Here is a 22,706-nt window from a genome sequence, read left to right as displayed (position 1 = left end):
CCCGACTTTGTATTATATAAATATGTACATTTGTCTTTTGTGCAAAAATTTTTATCTGGACCTGCTTTTGTCTCTCAATAATATTGTGAATATCTTGCTGCACTCACAGAAGAACAACCCCGTATTTTTTAATGGCTTCAGCATGGTGTCCCAATGTGTGGCCATGTCATAATTTGCTTATTCAGTTCCCTTTTGTTGCAAATGTAGATTGGTTGGTTTCCTTTTTCAGTGTTCTGGAACTCATGACTTTTGGGTCATCCTTTGACTCAGGCCTTCACTTCTTCCAGTCAGTTTTACCACTCTTTTTGAGCCCAAATTTCTGATGATTTGGTTCCTCTCATTTCCCCCAGATGTTCTTTGTCTCAGCTTGATGGATGAGATGGAGGTTACGGGTGTAAACTTCCTAAGCATCCTTTCCTTTAACTTCAGAATTAATTTTTTATTCTTGTCTATGTTTCTCCACAGTGTCCAAGAGGAAAACATACCTCTACCTTCTTTTCAGGGATGTCCTCTCACTTCTGTTCTTGATTCTATATTACTCTACATCAGTTATTTCTGTTTTTTAGCATAGAATTATGTAGACTTTATTTTTTAGAGAAGCGTTAGGTTCACAACAAAGTTGAGCAGAAGGTATAAAGGTTTCCCCTATATCTCCAGGCAAGAATACTGGAGTGGGTTGCCATCGACATTCCCTTCTCTAGGGGTCTTCCCAACCCAGGGATTGAACTCAGGTCTCCTGCACTGCGGGCAGATTCCTTACAGTCTGAGCCACAAGGGAAGACCTGAACATATATATAGCCTTCTCCATTATCAGCATCCCCTGTCAGAGTGGTACATTTGTTACCACTGCTGAAACTAAACTGATACATCCTCACCCAGTGTCTCCAGTTTACTTTACCTTTCCCTCTTGGTGTTGTACATTCTATGAGCTTGGACAAATTTATAATGACATGTATCTACTATTATGGTATCATATTTAGTCTTTCTACTGCCTTAAAAATCCTTTGTGCTCTGCCTATTTCTCCTTCCTTAGCCCTGGCAGCCACTACATCATTTATTTCTGATCTTCCAGCTTTCTGCATTCTCTGACATCCCAAGGAATGGACTGCGTGGTAGATTTAGGTGGTATATGGAAATATTATTAAATAGCATTAAGGCACAAAATAAGAGTGTTACTCCCTTTTGAATCCTTGAATCCTTTTGTTTATTTAAGAATAAAGTGCTAGCACTTCTCAAAACATTAGCAAATACCTCTTTTAACAAAGGGACTGAACCAGAATTAAGAAAGGTTCAGACTTTGTATAAAAACATTACCTAGTTAGGATTGTACAGCGTTATTCTGTTTTTATTGCATTTATTATTCATTTTCTTTTTTTTTTTTGGCTATGCCATGTGGCTTGCAAGATCTCAGTTTCCCATCAGGTATTGAACCCAGGCCACAGCAGCGAAAGCCTAGGATCTTAGCCACTAGGCAACCTGGGAACTCTTCTATAACTCATTTTTTTTTTTTAAAAAACTTTTAAAAATTATGAAACATTTCAAATGGAATACAGAGAATAATATCACGAACACACATATACTTACTTCCAGGTTTAATAAAATGCCTGTATTTTGCCATGTTTATCTAAGGTTGTGTTGGTCATAGTTCAACCAGAGAAACAGGAAAACAGAACTCCTAAATAGGGATATATGTTTGTATATATGCATGTATCTGTGTTGTATATATGTATACAATTATATATATATCACTGAATAATTCGTTCTGAGAATTTGACCGTATACCTTTGTGGGAGCTGATTTGGCAGTCTCTGTAAGGCAGTTGTCTCTGTGTTTGAAGCTGGAGCTTGAAGTCTGCGGGGAAGGCAGCCTGGAGCCCATCAGAATTGATTGGAATCAGTGTCATTCTCACAGCCTGCAACCTTGATGAAGCAAATGCTATCATGGAACGAAACACACGTCTGGCCCAGGAATCAGAGCAGCTGAAGGAGGGTCCAGGGGAGTATAGATCAGAAGCAGGTCCAGATGAGGCAAACAAAGACATGACAGTGGATGTGAGGCACAAAAGCACTGACCCCAACCTCCTGAGCCTGAAAACCAATGGCCGCTCCTTTGCCTTCACCCCTCCCTGCCAAAACTTGCCCCCAAATATCTCTTGTGTCCTACCTTAAATAAAAATATACTAGCTAACACTTACATTGTAACAGGGTGTTTATAGTTAAGTCTGGATGGTTATATTTGTATTGATATGCGATTTTATTTCTCTGTGAGTTTACTTAAGTTAAAAAATTTGAGTCACTTTAAAAGCAGACCCTTAAGTAAATAATAAAAAACAGAAATGGTCGTGTAGCACTCTTGCAGCTGGGGTTCCTCGATGACTGAAGTTTGGCAAAAGCTGAGCCTGCCCTGTACTACTTCTTCAAGGAACACTAAGAATATGTTCTTTATTTTCCTGGCTCTGATTGGACTTCTTCTTTGGCTTAAGGATTCTTTCCCTGATTTCTGAAAAGTAATTTTATTTTTCATTTTGGCTTTGCTGGGTCCTCACTGCTGCTCGGGCTCTTCTCTAGTTTCGGCACGTGGGCTTATTAGTTGGCGCTCCCAGGCTCCAGAGCACAGGCTCAGGAGCTGTGGCCCTTGGTCTCAGCTGCTCTGAGGCATGTCGCATCTTCCGGGGTCAGGGATAGAACCTGTGTCTCCCGCATTGGCAGGTGGGTTCTCTACCACTGAGCCACCAGGGAACCCTTCTTCCTTGATTTTTGTTTTGGCTAAACCCCTCCCAGTCTTTCCCTGCCTAGCTCAGATGTCGCATTTGCAACCTTTCTCTTATTCCCTGAGTTAGAACTCACATCTGCTTTCTTTGTGCTCTCTTTAATTTCATTTCTACTCTAGCTAATAGAGCATTTGCTAGATGTGCCTTGTATTTATATTTTTGGGCATATTTGTTGTCCTCACCTGAATGTATGTGCTCAGAAGAAAACAACTGTTTCTTACTCATCATTGTGATCACCCAAGGCTCACGGTACACTGTGTTGTGAAGTGTTGGAGCTCACTAAAATTTTCTTAAAAAGTAAACTAAAGTAATGGAAGGGAGGTGGTCAGGTGGCGGCATTTCCATTTAATTTGGGAGATTGAGAGTGAAGCAGATGCATATCAAATATGTGTCCAAAATCTTAGTTAGTGGCTGGTCCGAGAATTACTGGTCTTTAACCCACTGTCATTTTCTGTGCCACATTATGCAAGGATTTCATTAGCAAAATATATCTTAGACTGTTGCACACACAGTAGTGTGTTGATTTTCTTAAAAGGATATAGAAGTACAAGTCAGGGTTTCTTTTCTTCAGAAGATGATCAATCATTAGCAAAGGGAAATGTAACTCTATCTATACTGTTTTTAAATAATGATGCAAAATAATATTTTCCCAGTAACTAATAGAGCCATTGAATGCTTTAGACATTAAAAAAAGAAGGAGACCTATGTATACCTGTGGCTGATTCATGCTGATGTTTGGCAGAAAACAACACAATTCTGTAAAGCAATTATCCTTCAATTAAAAAATAAATTAATTTAAAAAAAGACATCAGTGTGGTCCAGAGTGATTTGTTGAAACTTCAGAAGAAGGACTGAGCTCAAGCTAAACTTTGAAGGTTGGGTTTAGGGAGAAGCAGGAAGGTCATTACAGGTGGGAAGACATAGCATTGGAGAAAGTATAGAAGAGGGCAGACCCTAGACCCCTAGACCACCTACCTACACAAGGTGTGGCCCAGGCCATAAACACTGACGTCACCAGAGCTTGTTAGAAAAACAGAATCTCAGGTCCTTTCCTGGCCTACAGAATCAGTCTCTGCAAGGTAGAGTTTGGGAGGCTCTGATAGGTGCTATTTGGATGGAGCTATATGATCTACTCTATATTGTTGGCTAAAGAAATAGCCCCTTTGACCTTCAGAATAGACTAGCTAGATATGAATGAGTTAGATAAAGATGTACTGCCAGTGTCCAGTCTTACTAGAAGGAAACATGAAGTTTAGAAAGTTTTGATTTGCTGGAAATTTACGAGAGCTACGGTTTACGAGAGCTCAGTTCAGACTCGGGTGTACAGATTCCATATACTTTTCCCAGCACACCCTGAAAAGTCCTGTTTGGGGAATTCAACAGGCTAGTTCAGAAAGCTCGAATGTGGATAAGGTAGCAATTGTGCAAAGTGGTGGAGATCTGGATGCTAGGACATCTATTATTTATCCGTTAATATGATTTAACCAGAAGAGTTTCATGAGGACTGTGTCAGGAGACCGATCTGGTGGCATTATGTAGATAAGAGTTGGGGAAGAAATGGGACTTAGAGACACCAGTTATTTAGAGCATAATTAAAATTTTTAAACACAAAAAATAGTGTCAGTGGGACTTCCCTAGTGGTGTAGTGGTTAAGAATCTGCCTGCCATTGTAGGGGACCAGGTACCACCCCTGGCCTGGGAGGACCCCATATTCCTCAGGGCAGCTAAACCGGTGCACCACGACTCCTGAGCCCGCGCTCTAGAGCCCACACTCTGCAGCAAGAGAAGCCTCTGTAATGAGAAGCACTCATGCAGCAATGAAGACCCAGTGCTGCCAAAAAATAAAATAAATAAAACATTTTAAAAAATAGTATCAGGAAATTCCCTGGTGGTCCACTGTTTATGACCAGTGCAGTTTATGACCAGTTTATGCTTCCAGTGCAGGGGGTACTGTTTTGATCCTTGGTTGGAGAACTAAGATCCCACAAAGCTGTGTGGTGTGACCAAAAAAAGTATCATCAGTAAGCCACCCCACAGATATTTATTGAACACCTACTTTGTGCTGGGCCATGGCATTTAGTGCTGCCTTCGTGATGTGGTCATGCTCATATAATGCTTTTGGTGGAGTCAATTAGCTAACTGAATACTAAGTGCATAAAATATTAATAGTGATGACCACCATGAAGTCACCTTTGTTTCCCCTCTCCCAACTTTTTCTCTGAAAAAAGTTCTGGCCTCAAAATTGGGTGGCTCCCAGTCTCATCCTGGTTTTGCCATTAGTGTGTTACATAATCGTCCTGTGGCTCATCTTTCCTACTTAAAACATAAACATCACATTTACCATGACATCACAGCACAAGATATTGTGATGAGATAATTTATGGGAGACATTTTTTGTTTCCTGAGCACGATAAAAGCTTATAATGCTGTTAGTATAAAATTACTTCTAAAATGTTCACTTTTTGAAACTTTTAAAATTTCAATCCCCCAGTGCATCTTAGTCACTTTTCTAATTATAATTACACTGAGAGGGAAAAAACAATCCCGCCATCTGTGGCACTTGTTTTCCTTCCCTGGAGGTAGCACTAGTGAGGATAATGATTTATTTGAGATGTTGTTAGTCCCACTCCGAAGGAGAGTGGATGGTGGTTTTTCATCATGGCTTTAAGGCCCATCTGTAGATAGGTGTGATTCTCTAGACAAGGCTATATGGTGAATGTGTGCCGTGTCACAGCAGAGACACGGAGAGTGTTTGTCCCCTGGGGAAGAAGCAGGATGAGAGCTCTGGGACACTGTCACAGCTGAAGAAGGCAAACCGAGGAAAACCACTCTGTGTTCTTGTGTAGGTGGCACATCCCTCTGAATAGATAAGGGCTAAACTGTCTTTGACTTCATAGGACCATGTGTCCCATGTCTGTGGCTCTGGTGTAAAGGACCTAACAGCAATCTATATGCAGAGTTTAAGCATCTCCACTTTTACCTAATCCTTGTATCCCTGTCACCTTTCATAGTTAGCATGTGTCCTGCAGTGTCATAGCTGCCAGGCTACTCGGACTTTTTACCTTCAGCAAAGCCAGGTGGTCATCTGTGTCAGAGACAGAAAGGCTGGTACCGTGTTATATGTAAGTATAGTGCAGTGAAGCAAATGATATGGGTTCTAAGAAGGGTCTAGATGGATCTTTAGCTGGTGAGCAGAAGCAGGCGGGGGCTTCTGGAGGAACTGGAGTGAAGACAAGGTGGTAGGAGGTGGGGTGGAGGAAGTGGCACCGAAGGAAGAGCTGCGTGTTTCTGACCCCTCTGGTGACACGAAGCCGTGGCCCCGTGTGTTCCCTGAGGTGGGTGTGTGGGTGTGGGGGTGATGAAAACATTGTGGAGTGGTAGGAAGAGGGCAGAGAAAGTGAGAAAGGAGGAAGCATTTCATCAACCTGCAGAATGATAAGAATGATACAGATAATACCAATTAACTAGGTTTTACTGCTCTCTGTGTTATATCCCTGTGTTACCTATCAGCTCTACCTCTTTTGTTTTTTAACTCTTTTCTACACATTGTAGTTTCTTCCAGGAATGATAGCCTCCACAGTGAAATATGCCTCAGATTAGAGGACCCTTTGGAGGATTTCCTCCTTTACCTGGAACATTACTTATCCTAGAATAATCTGGATAAAAATAAGATGCATTAATGTATTTTCAACAAGCACTTAGAATGGTGCCTGTTATATAGTTGGAGAAGTGCTTGCTGCTATTAGTGTTCCCATTCTGGTCATTCATTCATCCGTTGACGTGTTGAATGTGTGGTATCATCTACTTGGGCCCTTAGTTTCTTGCTTCAGGAGCCTGAAGGTGAATCTGATGTAGATCCTGCCCTCAGAGAGTGTATTTCAATAGAAGAAACTGAAGCAAGCAGATACATAAATATATAGTGCAGTGAAGAAAATGACATGGGTTCTAAGAAAGGTCTCGATCGAGTTTTCAAGGTGAGTGGAAGCAGGAGATGGCTTCTGGGGGATTGGAGGGAAGGTGGTAGGAGGTGGGGTGGAGGAGGGGTATCTGAGTTACATCTCAGAGGTGGGGAAAGATTCAGACATTGACAGCAGGAGAAAGTGCTTTCCGGAAAAAGTCAGTGGTACAGATCAAAGCAGAAAAGAGCATATTTAGAGAGAAAATACCATTAGTTAGCTTTGCTGGATTGGAGGCTGTGCATTACCAGAACATGTGTTTTGCCTCATCTCCTGAGTTCCCTTTGCTGTATTTTTTTCATTTCTTTACCCATGAATTAAGTTTCAGCAGGTTGTAATCAGGAAGGGCAGTTACTAAAACGGGTGCAAGTGGCTTTGTAATTATAGCTGCTGCTAAATGCGTAATCTGTCTGTTCTTGCAATTATTAAGGTTTTCATTTTTGTAAGCTGATTACCTCCTGTTCTGAAAACTTCCTTAATAATATGCAAATAGGGGCCAAGAAGCAATATAAGTCTAGAAACGTGTTTTCCTCTGCATTTTGCGGTAAATCACACACAGAGACTGACCTGTGGTGGCTTTGTGCATCTCCAGAGGCCTGGAGTCATTGGACTCACAATAGGTTGGGACTGCTTGCATCCTCGCAGCCTTGGCAGGCAGGGGAAAAATCACATCTTGGGTTTTAGCTTTCTGTTATGACACACACAATGTCATGACTTCTTTTCTCTTTCCTTGACAGTAATTCCATCATCTGCTTGTGATAAATTACTCTGCCTTTGGTGCTTCAGCTTATCCACTTAACAGCTGAATATGCCCCTCCAGAATGGTGTGGAAGGAGCTGGGAGTTCCCTGGCAGTGGAGATAAATCTGTGAGCAAGTCTCTCCACCTTTTTATGCCTCGGTCAACTCATCCTTGCAGTTAGGTGTTACTGTGTGCTATACAGAAATCACATGCTTTTGTTTTTTAAACATTTAATCTGTTTAAAGGTATTTTAAGACTTTAAGTTCTAAGTTAATAGCAATAGTTTTTTAGCTTAAACTTTTTTTTAGTGATAATTACTACTTATTCTAGTAGTATTCTTCTAGAATAAGATTGTTTCACAATGGAACAGACTTCCTGTATTTTCCTAATAAAATTTAAACTTGAAACAATCATCACGAGAGTAATATAAAATGGATCTATAGTAAGTCGGGTAGAGAAGGAGAAATGTAAGACAATCCTTATATGCAGAATTTGAAAAGAAATGATACAAATGAGCTTATTTACAAAACAGAAAGAGACTCATAGAGAATGAACTTATGGTTGCCGGGGGAAGGACTGAGGGAAGGAATAGTTAGGGAGTTTGGGATGGACATGTACATGCTGCGATATTTAAAATGGGTAGCTAACAAGATCCTACTGTATAGCACAGGAACTCTGCTCCATGTTATGTGGTCTCCTGGATAGGGGGGACGTTTGGGGGATAGTGGATAGATGAATATGTATGACTAAGTCCCATCCCTGTCCACCTGAAACTATTACAACACTGTTAATCAGTTATACTCCAATATAAAATAAAAAGTTGTTAAATGGAAAAAAAAAATAAAATGGATCTATAGCATAAAAAGGTTGCACAGGGCTCAACAGCTTACAGACCCAATATGGCTTTCTGAATAGCCATAAAGCCCAAAACATTCAGTGACAAATCTCATATATGCTCAGTAAATAATCATTGATTGAAGGAATGAAATATTTTTTCTTTAGAGGGAAGCTATGTTTAGATTAAACAACAATTATAGCTAAAAGCCTGGGTGAGTACCTAGGATTTTGAGTTGTTTACATCTTGTAAGTTGTATAGGATACTTGAGTACCTGCTCAAGTGCATATAATGCTTCCCTGCTTTAATGGAGCATGTGCCCTTCTCCCCCATGTGTGTGTATGTGTATACACACACACAGACAATGGCTTATGGTGAACGGTGATCAGTGCTGCTGGATTCGTGGTCTCCCATGGAGAAGATTTAACCCCGGGACCAAAGGCAGTCTCACTCACTCAGAGCTTTGTGCAGATTTTATTAAAGTAACAGGGATAGAGAAAGATTCCAGCAAGAGGCCCTGGAAGTGGGCAGGAGAGGACCCGCCTCACTAGTTTAAGCGGAGCCTTCTATACTTTTCTGGTAGCTGCTGAGAATAGAAAAAAAGTACCTCAAGGCTGTGAAAATTTTGCCCAGACCTTCTGTCATAGCGTACAGCCAAAGCTCAAAAAAAGGCGTGTCCTTGAACAAGAGACACTGCTGCCCATGAGGCCTACTTGTTTACGTCCTCCTTAAAGGGGTCTTAGACTTGGACTTCTTATCAACCTGCCTGAGTTAACTCTCTCATGTATATATATATGATCCGCCTGGAGCCACTGTGTGGTCTTGTTGATTTATATATATGTACACACACATACTGTTTTTGGAAACATTAACTATGCCACAACATGTTTTCTTGTTTAGATCATGAATCCAAGACCAGGACATTCCGGTGCCCTGGTAACTGCTTATCTGAACTAATGTGTGGTGTTGAGGAGAAAATAACTAGAATGTTAGTCTAAGTCAGAGCAGGTAATATCCCATCTCCCCTCCTCCCTATGAGTGTGGAACCATTCTATGCTGTGTCCTCACATCTGATGTATCTCAAATGCAGAAAAAAACCCTTGGAGGAAGTACAGAGTGCTTTACAGATGGGATAGCTGACAGTTCTGTTTGTAGTAGATCAGGAAGCTTTCTTCCATTTTCTCCTTTCTTTCTAGTGTCTCATTTCTGTAGCTCCTATGGACACAGAAGCAAGACTGCTCATTCAAGGTTTGTAATCTTGCTAATTGCATTTTCAGCCTAGATGGTTCTGTGTGTTTCCTCTTTCAGCTCTACGTGGCCACGGAAGCCATCCTCATTGCGCTGGTCGGGGCCACACCGTCGTACCACTGGGACCTGGCGGAGCTCCTGCCCAACCAGAGTCACAGCAACCAGTCTGCTGGTGAAGACCAGGCCCTTGGGGCCTGGCTCCTGACGGCCAACGGCAGCGAGATGCACAAGCACGTGCACTTCAGTAGCAGCTTTACCTCCATCGCCTCCGAGGTAACCGCAGGAGGTGGGGCAGGCCCTCGTGACCCCTGAATGGTCCACCAGGAGCCACTGTGTGGGCTGGTTGATTTAAACTTCAGCCCATCTTCAAATCGCTTTCTAGTGAATTGGAGAGTTAAAGAACATCCTTTGAAAACATGTTCTTCTTCCTCCTTACTACAAATGGGGAAAGCGTGAGTCCTAACCAAACTAGTTAGATTAAGTAAGACACGGTCAGAAGGGGCCTCCCCGGTGGCACTCGCTGGTGGTGAAGAACCCACCTGCCCATGCAGGAGACATAAGAGATGTGGGTTTGATCCCCTGGAGGAGGGCATGGCAACCCGCCCCGGTATGCTTGCCTGGAGAATCCCCATGGACAGAGGAGCCTGGCAGGCTACAGTCCATAGGGTCACAAAGAGTTGGATATGACATGCATGAACTCTCAAAGAACCCCATTTTGACTAGCGTGTCTTTTTTTAAAAAGTGATTTAAAACTTTCATTTCTTTTTCTTATATCAACAAAAATCAACAGAGTAAAGAGAGAAGTGTAATGATTCACCTTTAACATCAGCAGTTCATGTTTAAGTGCAGTCCTGTGTGTGGAACACCTGGGTCTCCTTGACTATACAACATCAAATAGATATGGTACCATCCAGTGTGGGCAGGAAGCCTTACCTTCAAGGGGATTTTGGTAGCCAGGAGGTTCTGGTAACAAAAGCGCCGTCTGGGCCAGCCTGAGGTAAATCAGCTGAATCTACATAGTTTGGTGAGGGCTTCCCTGGTGGTGCTAAATGGTAAAGAATCACCCAGCCAATGCAGGAGATGCGAGAGATACGGAGAAGGAAATGACAGCCCACTCCAGCATTCTTGCCTGGAGAATCCCATGGACAGAGGAGCCCGGTGAGCTACAGTCCATGAGGCTCGAAGAGTCAGACACGCCTGAGCGACTGGGCCCACATTTCGGTGCAGAGAAACTCTGCAATAAGAGGCCTGCACAGCTGGTTGTTAAAATGTTGAAATCCTCAGTGTCCTTTGCCTGGTCCCCACAAGCTATCCATTTGCCTGCTGACACTCTGGCCCAGTGGGGTGTTCATGACAGCAGTCCAGCACCCCTTACCCAAAAACCTCCAGTGGTTCTCCCACCACACACAGCGAAACCTTATGTGTTGCATTCAGGGCTTTAACCTCCCCAGCGTGGTGCTGAGTACTTTCCGGCCGCATTCTGTGTTTCCCTCCGCCTCCCTGCTTGTCACACATGCCCCAAGCTCTCAGACTGCACCTCTTACCTCGGTTAGGACAACCCCACCATTCACCCGCTCCTCTGCCCGGTGACGTCTTGACTTACCCTCTCCCGCTCACATGCCGTCGCCTTCCCTGGTAAGTCTTTTCTGACCAACTGCCCAGAAGTAAATGCACTTTTGTTTCTGCTCCGGTAACGTTTTGTTTGCACTTATGTGATACACTCTAGTTTATGGTTCAACTCTATATTTTTAAGTCCTTTGAGCTCAGAAACCTTATTTTGGTCACCTTTGTGTCTCCATGGCTTACTCGCCACCGCAGCAATAACTGCCATCACCACGCATATCACCACTACTCACCTATAACAAGTAACAAGCTGACTTGTGCAGTGACAACAATGGGCCAGGCATTGTAACATTTTACAGCCCTTGTTTCATTTAACTCTCAGTTTATGAAGTAAGCATTATTTCCCCCATTTTATAGGTGAAGAAATTGAGACATCTTGAGGTCAGCTAATAAGGGCAGAGCTAGGATTTCAACCCAAATTTGTCTTAACCCAGAAGCCTATGCTCTTAATATTGTACTTTTAGGGGCCTATCCCATCTAAATCACTGCATATGGTAACTGCAGCCATGAAATTAAAAGATGCTTTCTCCTTGGAAGAAAAGTTATGACCAACCTAGACAGCATATTAAAAAGCAGAGACATTACTTTGCCAATAAAGATCCAGCTAGTCAAAGCTATGGTTTTTCCAGTAGTCATGTATGGATGTGAGAGTTGGACTATAAAGAAAGCTGAGCGCTGAAGAACTGATGCTTTTGAATTGTGGTGTTGAAGCAAACTCTTGAGAGTCCCTTGGACTGCAAGGAGATCCAGCCAGTCCATCGTAAAGGAAATCAGTCCTGAATATTCATTGGAAGGACTGATACTGAAGCTGAAAATCCAATACTTTGGCCACCTGATGCGAAGAACTGACTCATTTGAAAAGACCCTGATGCTGGGCAAGATTGAAGGTGGAAGGAGAGGAGGATGACAGAGGATAAGATGGTTGGATGGCATCACTGATTCAATGGACATGGGTTTGAGCAAGCTCCGGGAGTTGGTGATGGACAGAGAAGCCTGGCGTGCTGTGGTCCATGGGATCGCAAAGAGCCAGACACGACTGAGTGACTAAACTGACTGATCCAATCTAAATTAGTATCCACATCTTACTTCTTTTTGATTGGTTAACAAAAGCTGAATGGCTTTAAAATTATTTTATTTGGAAATAATTTCAAAATGACAGAAATTTCAAGAATAGTTTAAAGACTTCTCTTATATCCTTTAGTTTCCTCTGTTGTTAGTTGGTGTTGATAGCACCAATTTTACCTCATTGGTGCTATCTGCTTTTCTTAATTTTTAAAAGCTACTTGAAAGCTGCATGCTTTGGTGTTTTTTTACAACCAAATGCTTCAGTATGTGGGCTTCCCAGGTGGCTCAGTGGTGAAGAATCTGCCAGCCAGTGCAGGAGACACAGGTTCAGTCCCTGGAGAGGGAAATGACAACCCCCTCCAGTATTCTTGCCTGGAAAATCCCTTGGACAGAGGAGCCTGGTGGGCTTCAGTCCCTGGGGTCATAAAGGAGTCGGATATTGGATACAACTTAGCAATTAAACAACAACAACTTCAGTGTGTATTTGCTAAAAATAAGGACATTCTCTTTCAAAGCCATAGTACACTTAGCAACTTCAAGAAGTTTAACAGAGACGCTGATGTTTTATCAAATCTGCTATCCATACCCAATTTTCCCACTTGACCCAGTAATATCCTTGATAGTACTAGTTTTCCCCTCTTCCACTGAATTCAGTTTAGGATCACATACTACATTTAGTTGTCATAGCTGTTTAGTATCTTTTTATCTTCAGCCCTTCTTTCAGTTTTATGATATTGATACTTTTGAAGAACACATGGTACCTTCCTTTTAAATAGTTAGTGTTCTTCATTTTCAAACTGTCTGATGATTCCTCATTCAGGGTATGCATCCACAGTTAGAAAAACACATAAGTACTGTTGTGTCCACAGGGGATCATGTATAGAGATGCACAATATTCATCTGCCCTTTTGGGGTGATGTTGAGTTTGACCATCCATGCCAGATATTACCTGATTTCTCCCCCGTACAGTTACTGTTTTTTTGTTTTGTTTTGTTTTTCATTTCAAGAAGTAAGCAATCCATGGGGAGTGGAGTCACTAAGATTACGCTAATTTACTATTCTGTATCAGAACCCCCTCCCTCCAGTTTAGCCTCCGTTGATCGAGCCTCATAAACCAAGCTAGACTGTGATGGTTACAAAATGATAAATTCTTAACTCTAGTGCTTCTTCCATCTTTGCCACTTCTTTTTTTTTTTTTTTTAATTGAGGTACAGTTGACATTTAACATTATATTAGTTTCAAGTGTACAACATAATGATTCACTATTTCTATCATTGTGAGATCACCATAAATCTAGTTAACATTCCTCACCATACATGGTTACAGAAAAATTTTTTTTCTTGTGATGAGAACTTTTAAGATCTATTTTCTTTGGAACTTTCAAATGCACAGTAGGGTATTAACTGTGATCACCATGCTATATGTAACATCATTGTGACCTATTTATTTTATAATCAGAAGCTTATACCTTTTGACCCCTTCTCTCATTTCATGTGTCCCCTCACCTCCCACCTCTGGCAATCACCAGTCTCTTCTCTGTATCTAGGAGCTTGGGTTTGTTTTTTGTTTTTCATCTTTTTGGATTCTACTGTAAATAAGAGCCATTCTCTTCTTCCTTGTCCATCTGTCTGCTTGTCTATCTCCATTTCTCTCTCTCTCTCTCTCTATCATTAGTATATACTAATGGCTTCCTGAAAGAAAGGGAAAGTGATAGCCACTCAGTCATGTCTAACTCTTTGCAATCCCATGGAGTCTTTTCAACTATTTATAATTTATTGTAGCCTTCAGTTATTTTGGTGCTCAAATTATTCCCAGTTTACCAGTAGGAAACTCTGAGTTGGCTCTTTAGTAATTACAGTTTTTGTTTTGAGATAATTGTAGATTTACATGAAGTTGCAATAAATAATACAGAGAAATTCCATGAATGCTTTACCCAGTTTTTCCCAATGGTGGCATCTTTTAAAATCATAATATAATATCTCAACCAGGATAATGATGTTGATATGGCTAAGACACAGAACATGTCTATCACCACAAGAGTCTGTTGCCATATATATTTATATATAGACATACCCACTTTCCGCCCTCCCAAACGCTATTCAATTTCCCTGGTAACCACTGATCTGTTCTCCTATATTTTAATGTCCTCCTTTCAAGAATATTATAAAAGTGCAATCATGCATGTGGCCTTTTAGGATTGGCTGTTTTTCACTCAGCTTACTTCTCTGCAGACTCATCTAGGTTTAGTTATATTACTTTAGTTATATGATGTCTTTTATGCAGATAGATTGGTTTCTCTCACTTTATTCTTTTTCAAGATTGCTTTAGCTATTTTAGTTCCTTTGGCTTTCCATGTAAATTGTAGGATAACTTTTTTTCTGTATCTGCAGAAAATCTTGCAGTTTTGATAGGAGCTGCATTAAACCTGTATATCAGTTTGAGGACAAATGGCATCTTTACTCTGTTACATCTTCCAATACATGAACACTGTATGTGTTATTTAGGGATTCTTTGATTTCAGTGTTTCATAGACTTTAGCTTTTAAGTCCTGTACATGTTTTGTTAGATTTATCCTAAATGCTGCTTTTTTTGTTGTTGAGCGATTATAAGTGGTATTGTATATTAAATTTTGGTGTTTATATGTTCATTGCTGGTTTGTAGAAATACAGTTGATTTTTGCATGTTTAATCTATGTAGTTATGAACTCATTAATTCTAGGAGTATTTTGAAGATTCTTTGGAAATTTCTAGATAATTTTATAAAAAATAAGGACAGTTTTATTTTTCCCTTTGCAGACAGCATGGCTTTTGTGTTTTGTTTTGTTGCTTTATTGCTCCACCAGAATTTCTAGCACTCTGTTGGATATATGGCATCCGTGCATTGTTCCCAGTCTTACAGGGAGGCTGCAGTCTTTTACCATTAAGTTTAATGTTAGCTGTTCATGTTTGTAGATATTTTTTATTATGTTGAAACCCCTTCATTCCAATATTATATTAGTTTTTATCATGAACATGTATTGAATTTTGTCAAATATACCACTTTGTAATTTTCTACATAAGTTGTGGTGATCATGTGGTTTTCCTTCTTCACCTTGTAACGTGGTGGGTTGCACTGTTTTCAAATACTGAACCAGCCTTACATCTCTGTGTGGTAGGTACTTCTTTTTGTGTATTGCTGAATTTTAACTGCTAGTAATTTGTTAAGGATTTTTGCTTCTGTATTCATTAGGGATATTGGTCTCTAGCTTTCTCTTGTTTTATACTTTTGTCTGGTGTTGCTATCAGGATAATATAAGCTTCGTAAAATGAATTGAAACACATTCTCTCCTTTTTTGTTTTCTGGAAGTGAGTGTGTAGAATTAGTGGTAGTCCTTAAAGCATTTGGAAGAATTCTTCAATGAAATTATCTGGGTCTTTAGTTTTCTTTTTGGGGAGTTTTAAAATTACTCAGTTTCCTCAAAAGATGTAAGACTAATTAAATGATCTACATTGTATTGTGAGTTGGGGCAGTCTGTGATTTTCAGAGAATTGATCCATTTCATCTAAGTTTTCAAATTTATGTGTGTAGAGTTGTTCATTGTATTACTTTATTATCCTTTTGATGTCTGCAGAGTCTGAAATGATATCCTCTTTTGTTATAGTATTGGTAACAAAATATCAGTACTGGTGATTTCTGTCCTTTCTTAATTACTTGTCATGATAGGATTTTGTCAATTTTACTGATCTTTTTAAAGAACCAACATTTTGTTTTATTGATTATTTTTTTCTGTTTTCACTTTTATTAATTTATGTTCTTTTGTTTGCTTTGAGTTTCTCTTTTTTCAGTTCTAAAGGTGGTAGTCTATTGATGAGAATCTTCCTTTTTGCAAATATAGGCAATTAGTAATGGAAATTTCCCTCTCAGGACTGCTTTAGCTATGCCCCACAAATTTTGATATTGTATTTTCATTTTTATTTAGATCAATGTGTTTTTTTTTTTTTTCTTCTTGAGATTTCTTCTTTGACCCAATGATTATTTAGAAGTATGCTCTTTAGTTTCCTAAATGTTTGGAGATTTTTTTGTTAGCTTTCTTTTTTTGATTTCCAGTTTGATTCCTTTATAGTCAGAGGACACTCTCTGGATAATTTCAGTTCTTTTAAATTTGTTGAGGTTTCTTTTATAGCCTGGGACTTGGTCTCTCTCAGGTGTATGTTCCATTGGCACGTGATCCAAATGTATATTCTGCTGCTTTGGGGTGGAGTACTTTATAAATATTATTGAGATCCTGTTGGTTGATGGTATTGTTGAGTTCCTATGTATCCCTGCTGATTTTCTGTTCTGTTTTTCTATAAACTGTCAAGAGAGGAGTGTTTATGTCTTCAATTATAATTATGGATGTGCTGAGTTCTCCTTTTATTACTCTCAGTTTTTGCTTCATATATTTTATAGTTCTGTTGTTTGTTGTATGTATGTGGATTTATGATTGCTATGTCTTCTTGAATCCTGACCTGAACGATTGACCTTTTTATTATTTTATAATTCCCATGATCATTTTCTTGTTCTGAAATGTGGTTTATTTGATATTATTATAGCTACTCCTGCTTTCTTTGATTAGTTTTGGTATGATATATATTTTTTCCTCCTTTTACTTTCAATTTGCCTATATCATGATATATAAAATTAGTTTCTTATAGATAGCATCTAACTGGATCAAGTTTTAAAATCCAGGCTGTCAATCCCTGTCTTTATTTGTGTATTTAAATAATTTTACATTTAACACAATTCTTTGTATGTTAGGGCTTACCTCTTTCACTTTATTATTATTTTGTTCTCTGAGTTTTTATTTTTCTCTTTTATTTTCCCTGCCTTCTGGTAGATTACTTGAACATTTTTTAGAATTCTGGTGACTTATCTATAGTGTTTTTGACTGTATCTCTTTGGCTAGCTATTTTAGTGATTGCTGTTTGCGTTACATTGTGTGTGTGTTTGTGTGTGTGTGTGTGTATATAAAAAACTTATCACAGTCTACTAACGTCAATCACCAGTATGAGTAACAAACAGAAACTTTACCTCATCTTATATCCCTTTTCCCTCCCGTTTATAATTGTCTTAAATATTTTTCTATGTATTTTTAGAACTGTATTATAGTTTATAATTTTTTCTTCAACCATTAAACATAATTTAGAAAACTCAAGATGAAAAGAAAAGTCTATTATATTTATCCCCGTTTTTTGTTACGTTTTTCTTTCTTCCTGATATTTCAGAATCCCTTCTTTTCTGTTTGTTTTTTTTTCCTTTCTAGAAAATTTCCATTAGCCATTGTTTTAGTGTAGTTCTGATGGTGACAGATTTTTTTTTTAGTTTTCTTTATCCAATACTATCTTTTACAAAAAAATTATTATTTTTAATTGAAGGATAATTGCTTTACAATATTGTGTTGGTTTCTGCTGTACATCAACATGAGTCAGCTGTAGGTATACATCTGTACCCGCCCCCGCCACCTTTGAACCTCCTTCCCATTCCCACCCAGTCCTACCCTTCTATGTTGTCACAGAGCCCTGGTTTGAGTTCCCTGAGTCATACAACGAATTCCTACTGGCTATCTATTTTATGTATGTTAGTGTAAATGTTTCCATTCTACTCTTATTCAAGACCATCTTGATTTCTTCTTCATCTCTTATTTTCACTGATTCGAAAACTCTTGGTTTAGAATCTTTTTCTTTGGCATTTAAAATTTCCTGTCCCACTTCCTTCTAGCCTTTATGGTTTGTGATGAAAAATATGGTATTATTTGAATTATTTTTTTTCCCTCCTGTATTCAGTTCAGTTCAGTCGCTCAGTCGTGTCCGGCTCTTTGCAACCCCATGGACCACAGCATGTCAGGCCACCCTGTCCATCACCAACTCCCAGAGTTTACCCAAACTCATGTCCATTGAGTCACTGATGCCATCCAACCATCTCATCCTCTGTCGTCCCCTTCTCCTCCTGCCTTCACTCTTTCCCAGCATCAGGGTCTTTTCAAATGAGTCAGCTCTTCTCATCAGGTGGCTAAAGTATTGGAGTTTCAGCTTCAACATCAGTCCTTCCAATGAACACCCAGGACTGATCTCCTTTAGGATGGACTCGTTGGATCTCCTTGCAGTCCAAGGGACTCTCAAGAGTCTTCTCCAATACCGCAGTTCAAAAGCATCAGTTCTTTGGCGGTCAGCTTTCTTTATAGTCCAACTCTCACATCCGTACATAACTACTGAAAAAACCATAGCCTTGACTAGATGGACCTTTGTTGGCGAGTATCTCTTGATACTTTTAAGCTTTTTATTTTTGGGGCTTTAGTATTTAGAAGTTAGACTGTGATGTTTCCTGACATCGATTTCTTCAGACTTACCTTACTTAGGATTTACTGAGCTTCTTGGATCTTCAGATTTTTATCTCGACAGCTTGGAACGTTTTCTGCTGTTATTTATTCATGTACTTTTTCTTTCTTTCTTTCTTTTTTTTTTTTTTTAATATTTCCTTCTTTCTCCTTTCCTTCTAGAACTCCAATGACAGAAATATTAGTTCTTTTGTTTTAGCCCCAGAGATCCCTGAATTTTTGTTCATTTTTTTCAGTCTGTTTTGCTTTCATTGGGTGTTTCCTATTGTTCTGTTTTCAAGTTTACTGATTCTTCTATCTCCTCTGTTCCTCTAGTCTGCTGTTGAACCCATTCATTGTATCTTTTAGTTTAGTTTGAATTTTTGGAGGCTTCGTTACCATGACCAATTAAATCATTGGCTATTGGTGATTAATTTAAATTTCATCCCCTCTCCTCTCCCTGGAGTTTAGGAGGAGGGATAGGGGTTGAGACTAAAAGATCTAACCCTCTAACCACAGGGTTTGTTCTCTCAGTAACCAGCCTCCACCCTTATGTGTGTATTAGTCATGTCCAACTCTTTGCAACCCGATGGACTGTAGCCTGCCAGGTTCCTCTGTCCATGGGATTTCCAAGGCAAGAATACTAGAGTGGGTTGCCATTTCCTCCTCCAGGGTGGGACCCAAAAGTCACCTTCCCTGAAGCATTTTTCAGGAATGAAGGACAAGAGACAATTACTCCATTGCTTTTATCCTAAGCCCAGGAATTCCAAGGGGTTGGAGCTGTGAACCAGGAACTGTGAATGAAGACTGAATATATGTGACAAATACATCTGCATTGGTCATCTGAATGACCAAATACATATTTTTCCTATAAATCACAATATCACTGTACGTTTACTCCATCTTCCTGGAGCTGAAAATCCTGTGTCCTTTTGATATGCCTACCTTTTTTTCTTTTATGAGCACTTTAAAATTTTTTGGCATAACAAGATAGTCTGGGTTTATCTTGCATCTTCCTACTCTAACTGTGGGACTAGGCATTTCTCTAAAAAGCTCTGGTTCTATTTATTGCCCCCATAGGATTTTGAAATGGGTGAAAGCCATAAGTCTGCTTTCCAACAAATCCATTAACCACATTATAGTGAAAGTAGATTTCAGACCAGATTTCACCACAAGTATAAATGAACTTATTAACTTATTAACTCAATTCTTATTCTCAGAGAAGTTCAAAATAATCTTTCTTTCAGGCTTTAAAAGTCTAAACTCTGGTTTTATAGGTGTTCTGTGCATTGCTTACATGGCAGGTCACTACAGGCAAACCCCCATTTTCTATAGTCAGGGTACAGATACTTACCTTCCCACAGCTTCAAACACAGAGAACTTTGCAGAGTTCATATTGGCTCAAGACCAAGGAGGGGTTTTAACCTAGGGCATCTCCTCTATAGAGCACAAAACATACTGGGTTATCTGGAAAACTAATGGAAGGTGTGAGCATCTTTCACATATGTTGAGCTAATCTGTGTATCTTGACTGTCTAATTTCACTAGGGATGGCCCATTTTTTATATTCATCATTGCTAGTCAACAGGCCACTATTTTAATCAAGAATAAGCAAAGCATCCTTTGTTGATAGAGACAATGATGGAGAATGGGCTTTCTGAAGAGAAGGCCAGCTGACCACCACTGGACAATGCAACCTTGATGAGAATGTTTGTGGTACCAGGGCGAAGGCTTGACTTAAGTAATACTGATGCATAACGTCCCACTGGATGTGCTTAATACTTTAAAGTGAATTAGATAACACAGTGACGCCATGCTTCAACATCGTAGACACACAACAAATTTCAGTGGGATTGAATGAAATTAATACTTAGGAAATCTGTAATTAGGAGCCCTTTTAGATATCACTTGAGGGACACCATTCTTAGCAAATGTCATTGGGCAACCACTGCATGCCTGATGCCAGAGGAAGCCTTGATACAAAGGAGAGTACTGTTAGACCTGTCCTCTGAGACAGCAGCAGTGGGCACTTGGTCAACAGCTGGTCTCCTGTGCTGGCACCTTGGCTGTTGGGAAGCTCGCCTATTGCACAACTTGACTAGAGACTGAACAAGAAGGGAAGGGACCCCAGAGGGCTACTATTCCCAAAATAGAGAGTTGGTAGATGCAGGAGAAATGGGATTAAATATCTTCCCTAGCAAGTGCTGAAGGTCTTTAGAGCAGCTTGGAGAAAGAGGAGATAAAGCGCTGACTAAGATGGTCCTTCACCTCACCTTCCTGTGATAGTAGCCTCAGGTCCCTCTTCTTATCACTGCTTGTGTCTGTGAGTCACTATCTCTCCTGCCATCTGTCTTTGTCACACTGTAACTCTGTCTGCTTCCTGCTTTCCTTCCTTCCCTTCTCCTTTTCTTTCTCCTGTGTCCTGTATCTCTCCGTCTCTGTCATTTTGTCTTTCTGAGTCTCTATCCCCACCTTTCCCATCTCAGTTTCTGTCTCTCTGTATTTATACCATTTCTTCATCTCTGCATCTGTCTGTGTCTCTGTCTCACTGGCTGTCTCTAACTTGTCTTTCAGTCTCTTTCTCTGATGTCTCTGTGTGTGTATCTCCATGTGTCTTTCCCTTTTTCACTCTTTCTTCCCTGCCCTCTCTCCCTCTCCCTGGTTACTCACCTGTCCTCTTTCCCACCTATGTAACTACACTGAGATGTACATACTTGCATATACCATTATCCATCCTGATTATACATATATCATTGTAGATTTATAGACACACAGTACTTTCCCCCATGGTATAGAGGCATATATTTGTTCCCATGCTATTGCCAAGCCATCAGAAGCTCAGAACAGTTCTCCACCTCAGAAGTGTGTCTCAAAGCACAAACATATCCTGTGCAAAAAGTCACCTTCAGTCTCCACCTGGTGGTCCAGAACTATTGGCGGGGTGGGGGCAGGAGATCTAGCCAGCTGCACAGCTTGTTGATACCAATATTCTGCTCCGTGTGATTCCCAGGGGATGTTCCGTGGAGACAGTGGGGTCATGGTTTAGGATGAATTCTCTGAGAGCATCTCAGATGCTCAACCTATGCTCCTAGCCTGTGTGAGTTTGTGATGCTTTCAAGGGTGGCTGTGGCCTGCCCGCCCTGCTGATGGAGGGCCACAGGTGGCACCTCTGGCTGCACAGTGAGACAGAAGTCCACGGTCCCCACAGGCTCAGCTGCAGCAAGACTGTTCATACTTTGCAGGGCATTTGTGGGTGAGATGACGAGTCTTACAAGGTTTAGTCAGTAGAGGGGAGTCAAGAGGCAGATGACTCCGACTGCCTTCCCGGCGGGTCCTGGGAGAGGCTCTCCCCCAGGAGCCTTCCCTGTGTGCTGCCTGCTTACTCCCGCCAGCAGCCCCACACTGTGCATTCAACAACTGACATGAGAGTTTTTAAAATTAGCCCTTTTTAATAAGCCACTGATGTGGGACTCAGTGAGCCAGCCCATATTCTTCCCATTGTACCAGCGGTCTTCAGACTCCTTTTTTTTTTCTTTACAAAACAGAAGGCTTTTGTTTTGAATGGCATCTCAGTTGACATTTCAATATTGAAAAGAGCTGGGTGCTGTGCTGTTTGCATTGAAGAGGAGCAGAGTCCAGAGCCCAACGCTCTGCCGCCGCCAGCCAGCCCTGCCAGTGCCACACGCAGTGGTGAACAGGGCAGGAGCTTGGTTCTGTCTGGGAGGAGGGGTGCGAGGGTGGCTGTGTGGGGCGATGAGAGAGAAGATGCATGGCGGGACCGTGGGTGCACACGTGCTGGACTGAAAGCAAGGTAGATTGTCATCCCCCCCAGCTGCCAGTCGCCTGCTTGAAATTGCTTCTGACAGAGTAAATTCTAGGGGAGAGAGCAAACAATTGTAATGTTTGTATTGTGGCTGGCAAATTAAAAGTGTAAGAGTGCACAGGTTCAGAGTAGCAGGACGACTTAGTGTTGCAGTGGCGAGTGGAGGTGTGTGGCCACTGATTTCTGTGGTCCTTCTCCAGTGGCATGTGACAGAGGCAGGCAGTCAGCCCACTTAGGAATCTGTCATGGTCTGGTCTTCTCTAAAGTGATGTGGCTATCAGGATATTTGTATCTAGTTCATGAGGCGCCTGGCAAG

General features: G+C 40.7%; 1 protein-coding gene across 5 annotated transcripts in view; it reads left to right on the top strand.

Annotated features, from left to right (window-relative positions):
• Positions 1 to 22,706, top strand: part of SLC22A15 (solute carrier family 22 member 15) — a 98,409-nt gene that overhangs the window by 7,953 nt on the left and 67,750 nt on the right. For all 5 annotated transcript variants that reach the window (XR_011487636.1, XM_070467246.1, XM_020891969.2 and 2 more), the window contains exon 2: positions 9,610 to 9,822. Coding sequence is in view for 4 of the 5 variants with exons in the window: in XM_070467246.1 (XP_070323347.1) it covers positions 9,610 to 9,822 (213 nt within the window). In the remaining variant the exon portion in view is untranslated. The remainder of the gene's footprint in view (positions 1 to 9,609; positions 9,823 to 22,706) is intronic.

The sequence above is a fragment of the Odocoileus virginianus genome, chromosome 5 (genome assembly GCF_023699985.2).
Source record: "Odocoileus virginianus isolate 20LAN1187 ecotype Illinois chromosome 5, Ovbor_1.2, whole genome shotgun sequence".
Classification (NCBI taxonomy): domain Eukaryota; kingdom Metazoa; phylum Chordata; class Mammalia; order Artiodactyla; family Cervidae; genus Odocoileus; species Odocoileus virginianus.
The sequence above is the reverse complement of the archived record's forward strand: the minus strand, read 5'-3'. Positions and strand labels throughout refer to the sequence as shown.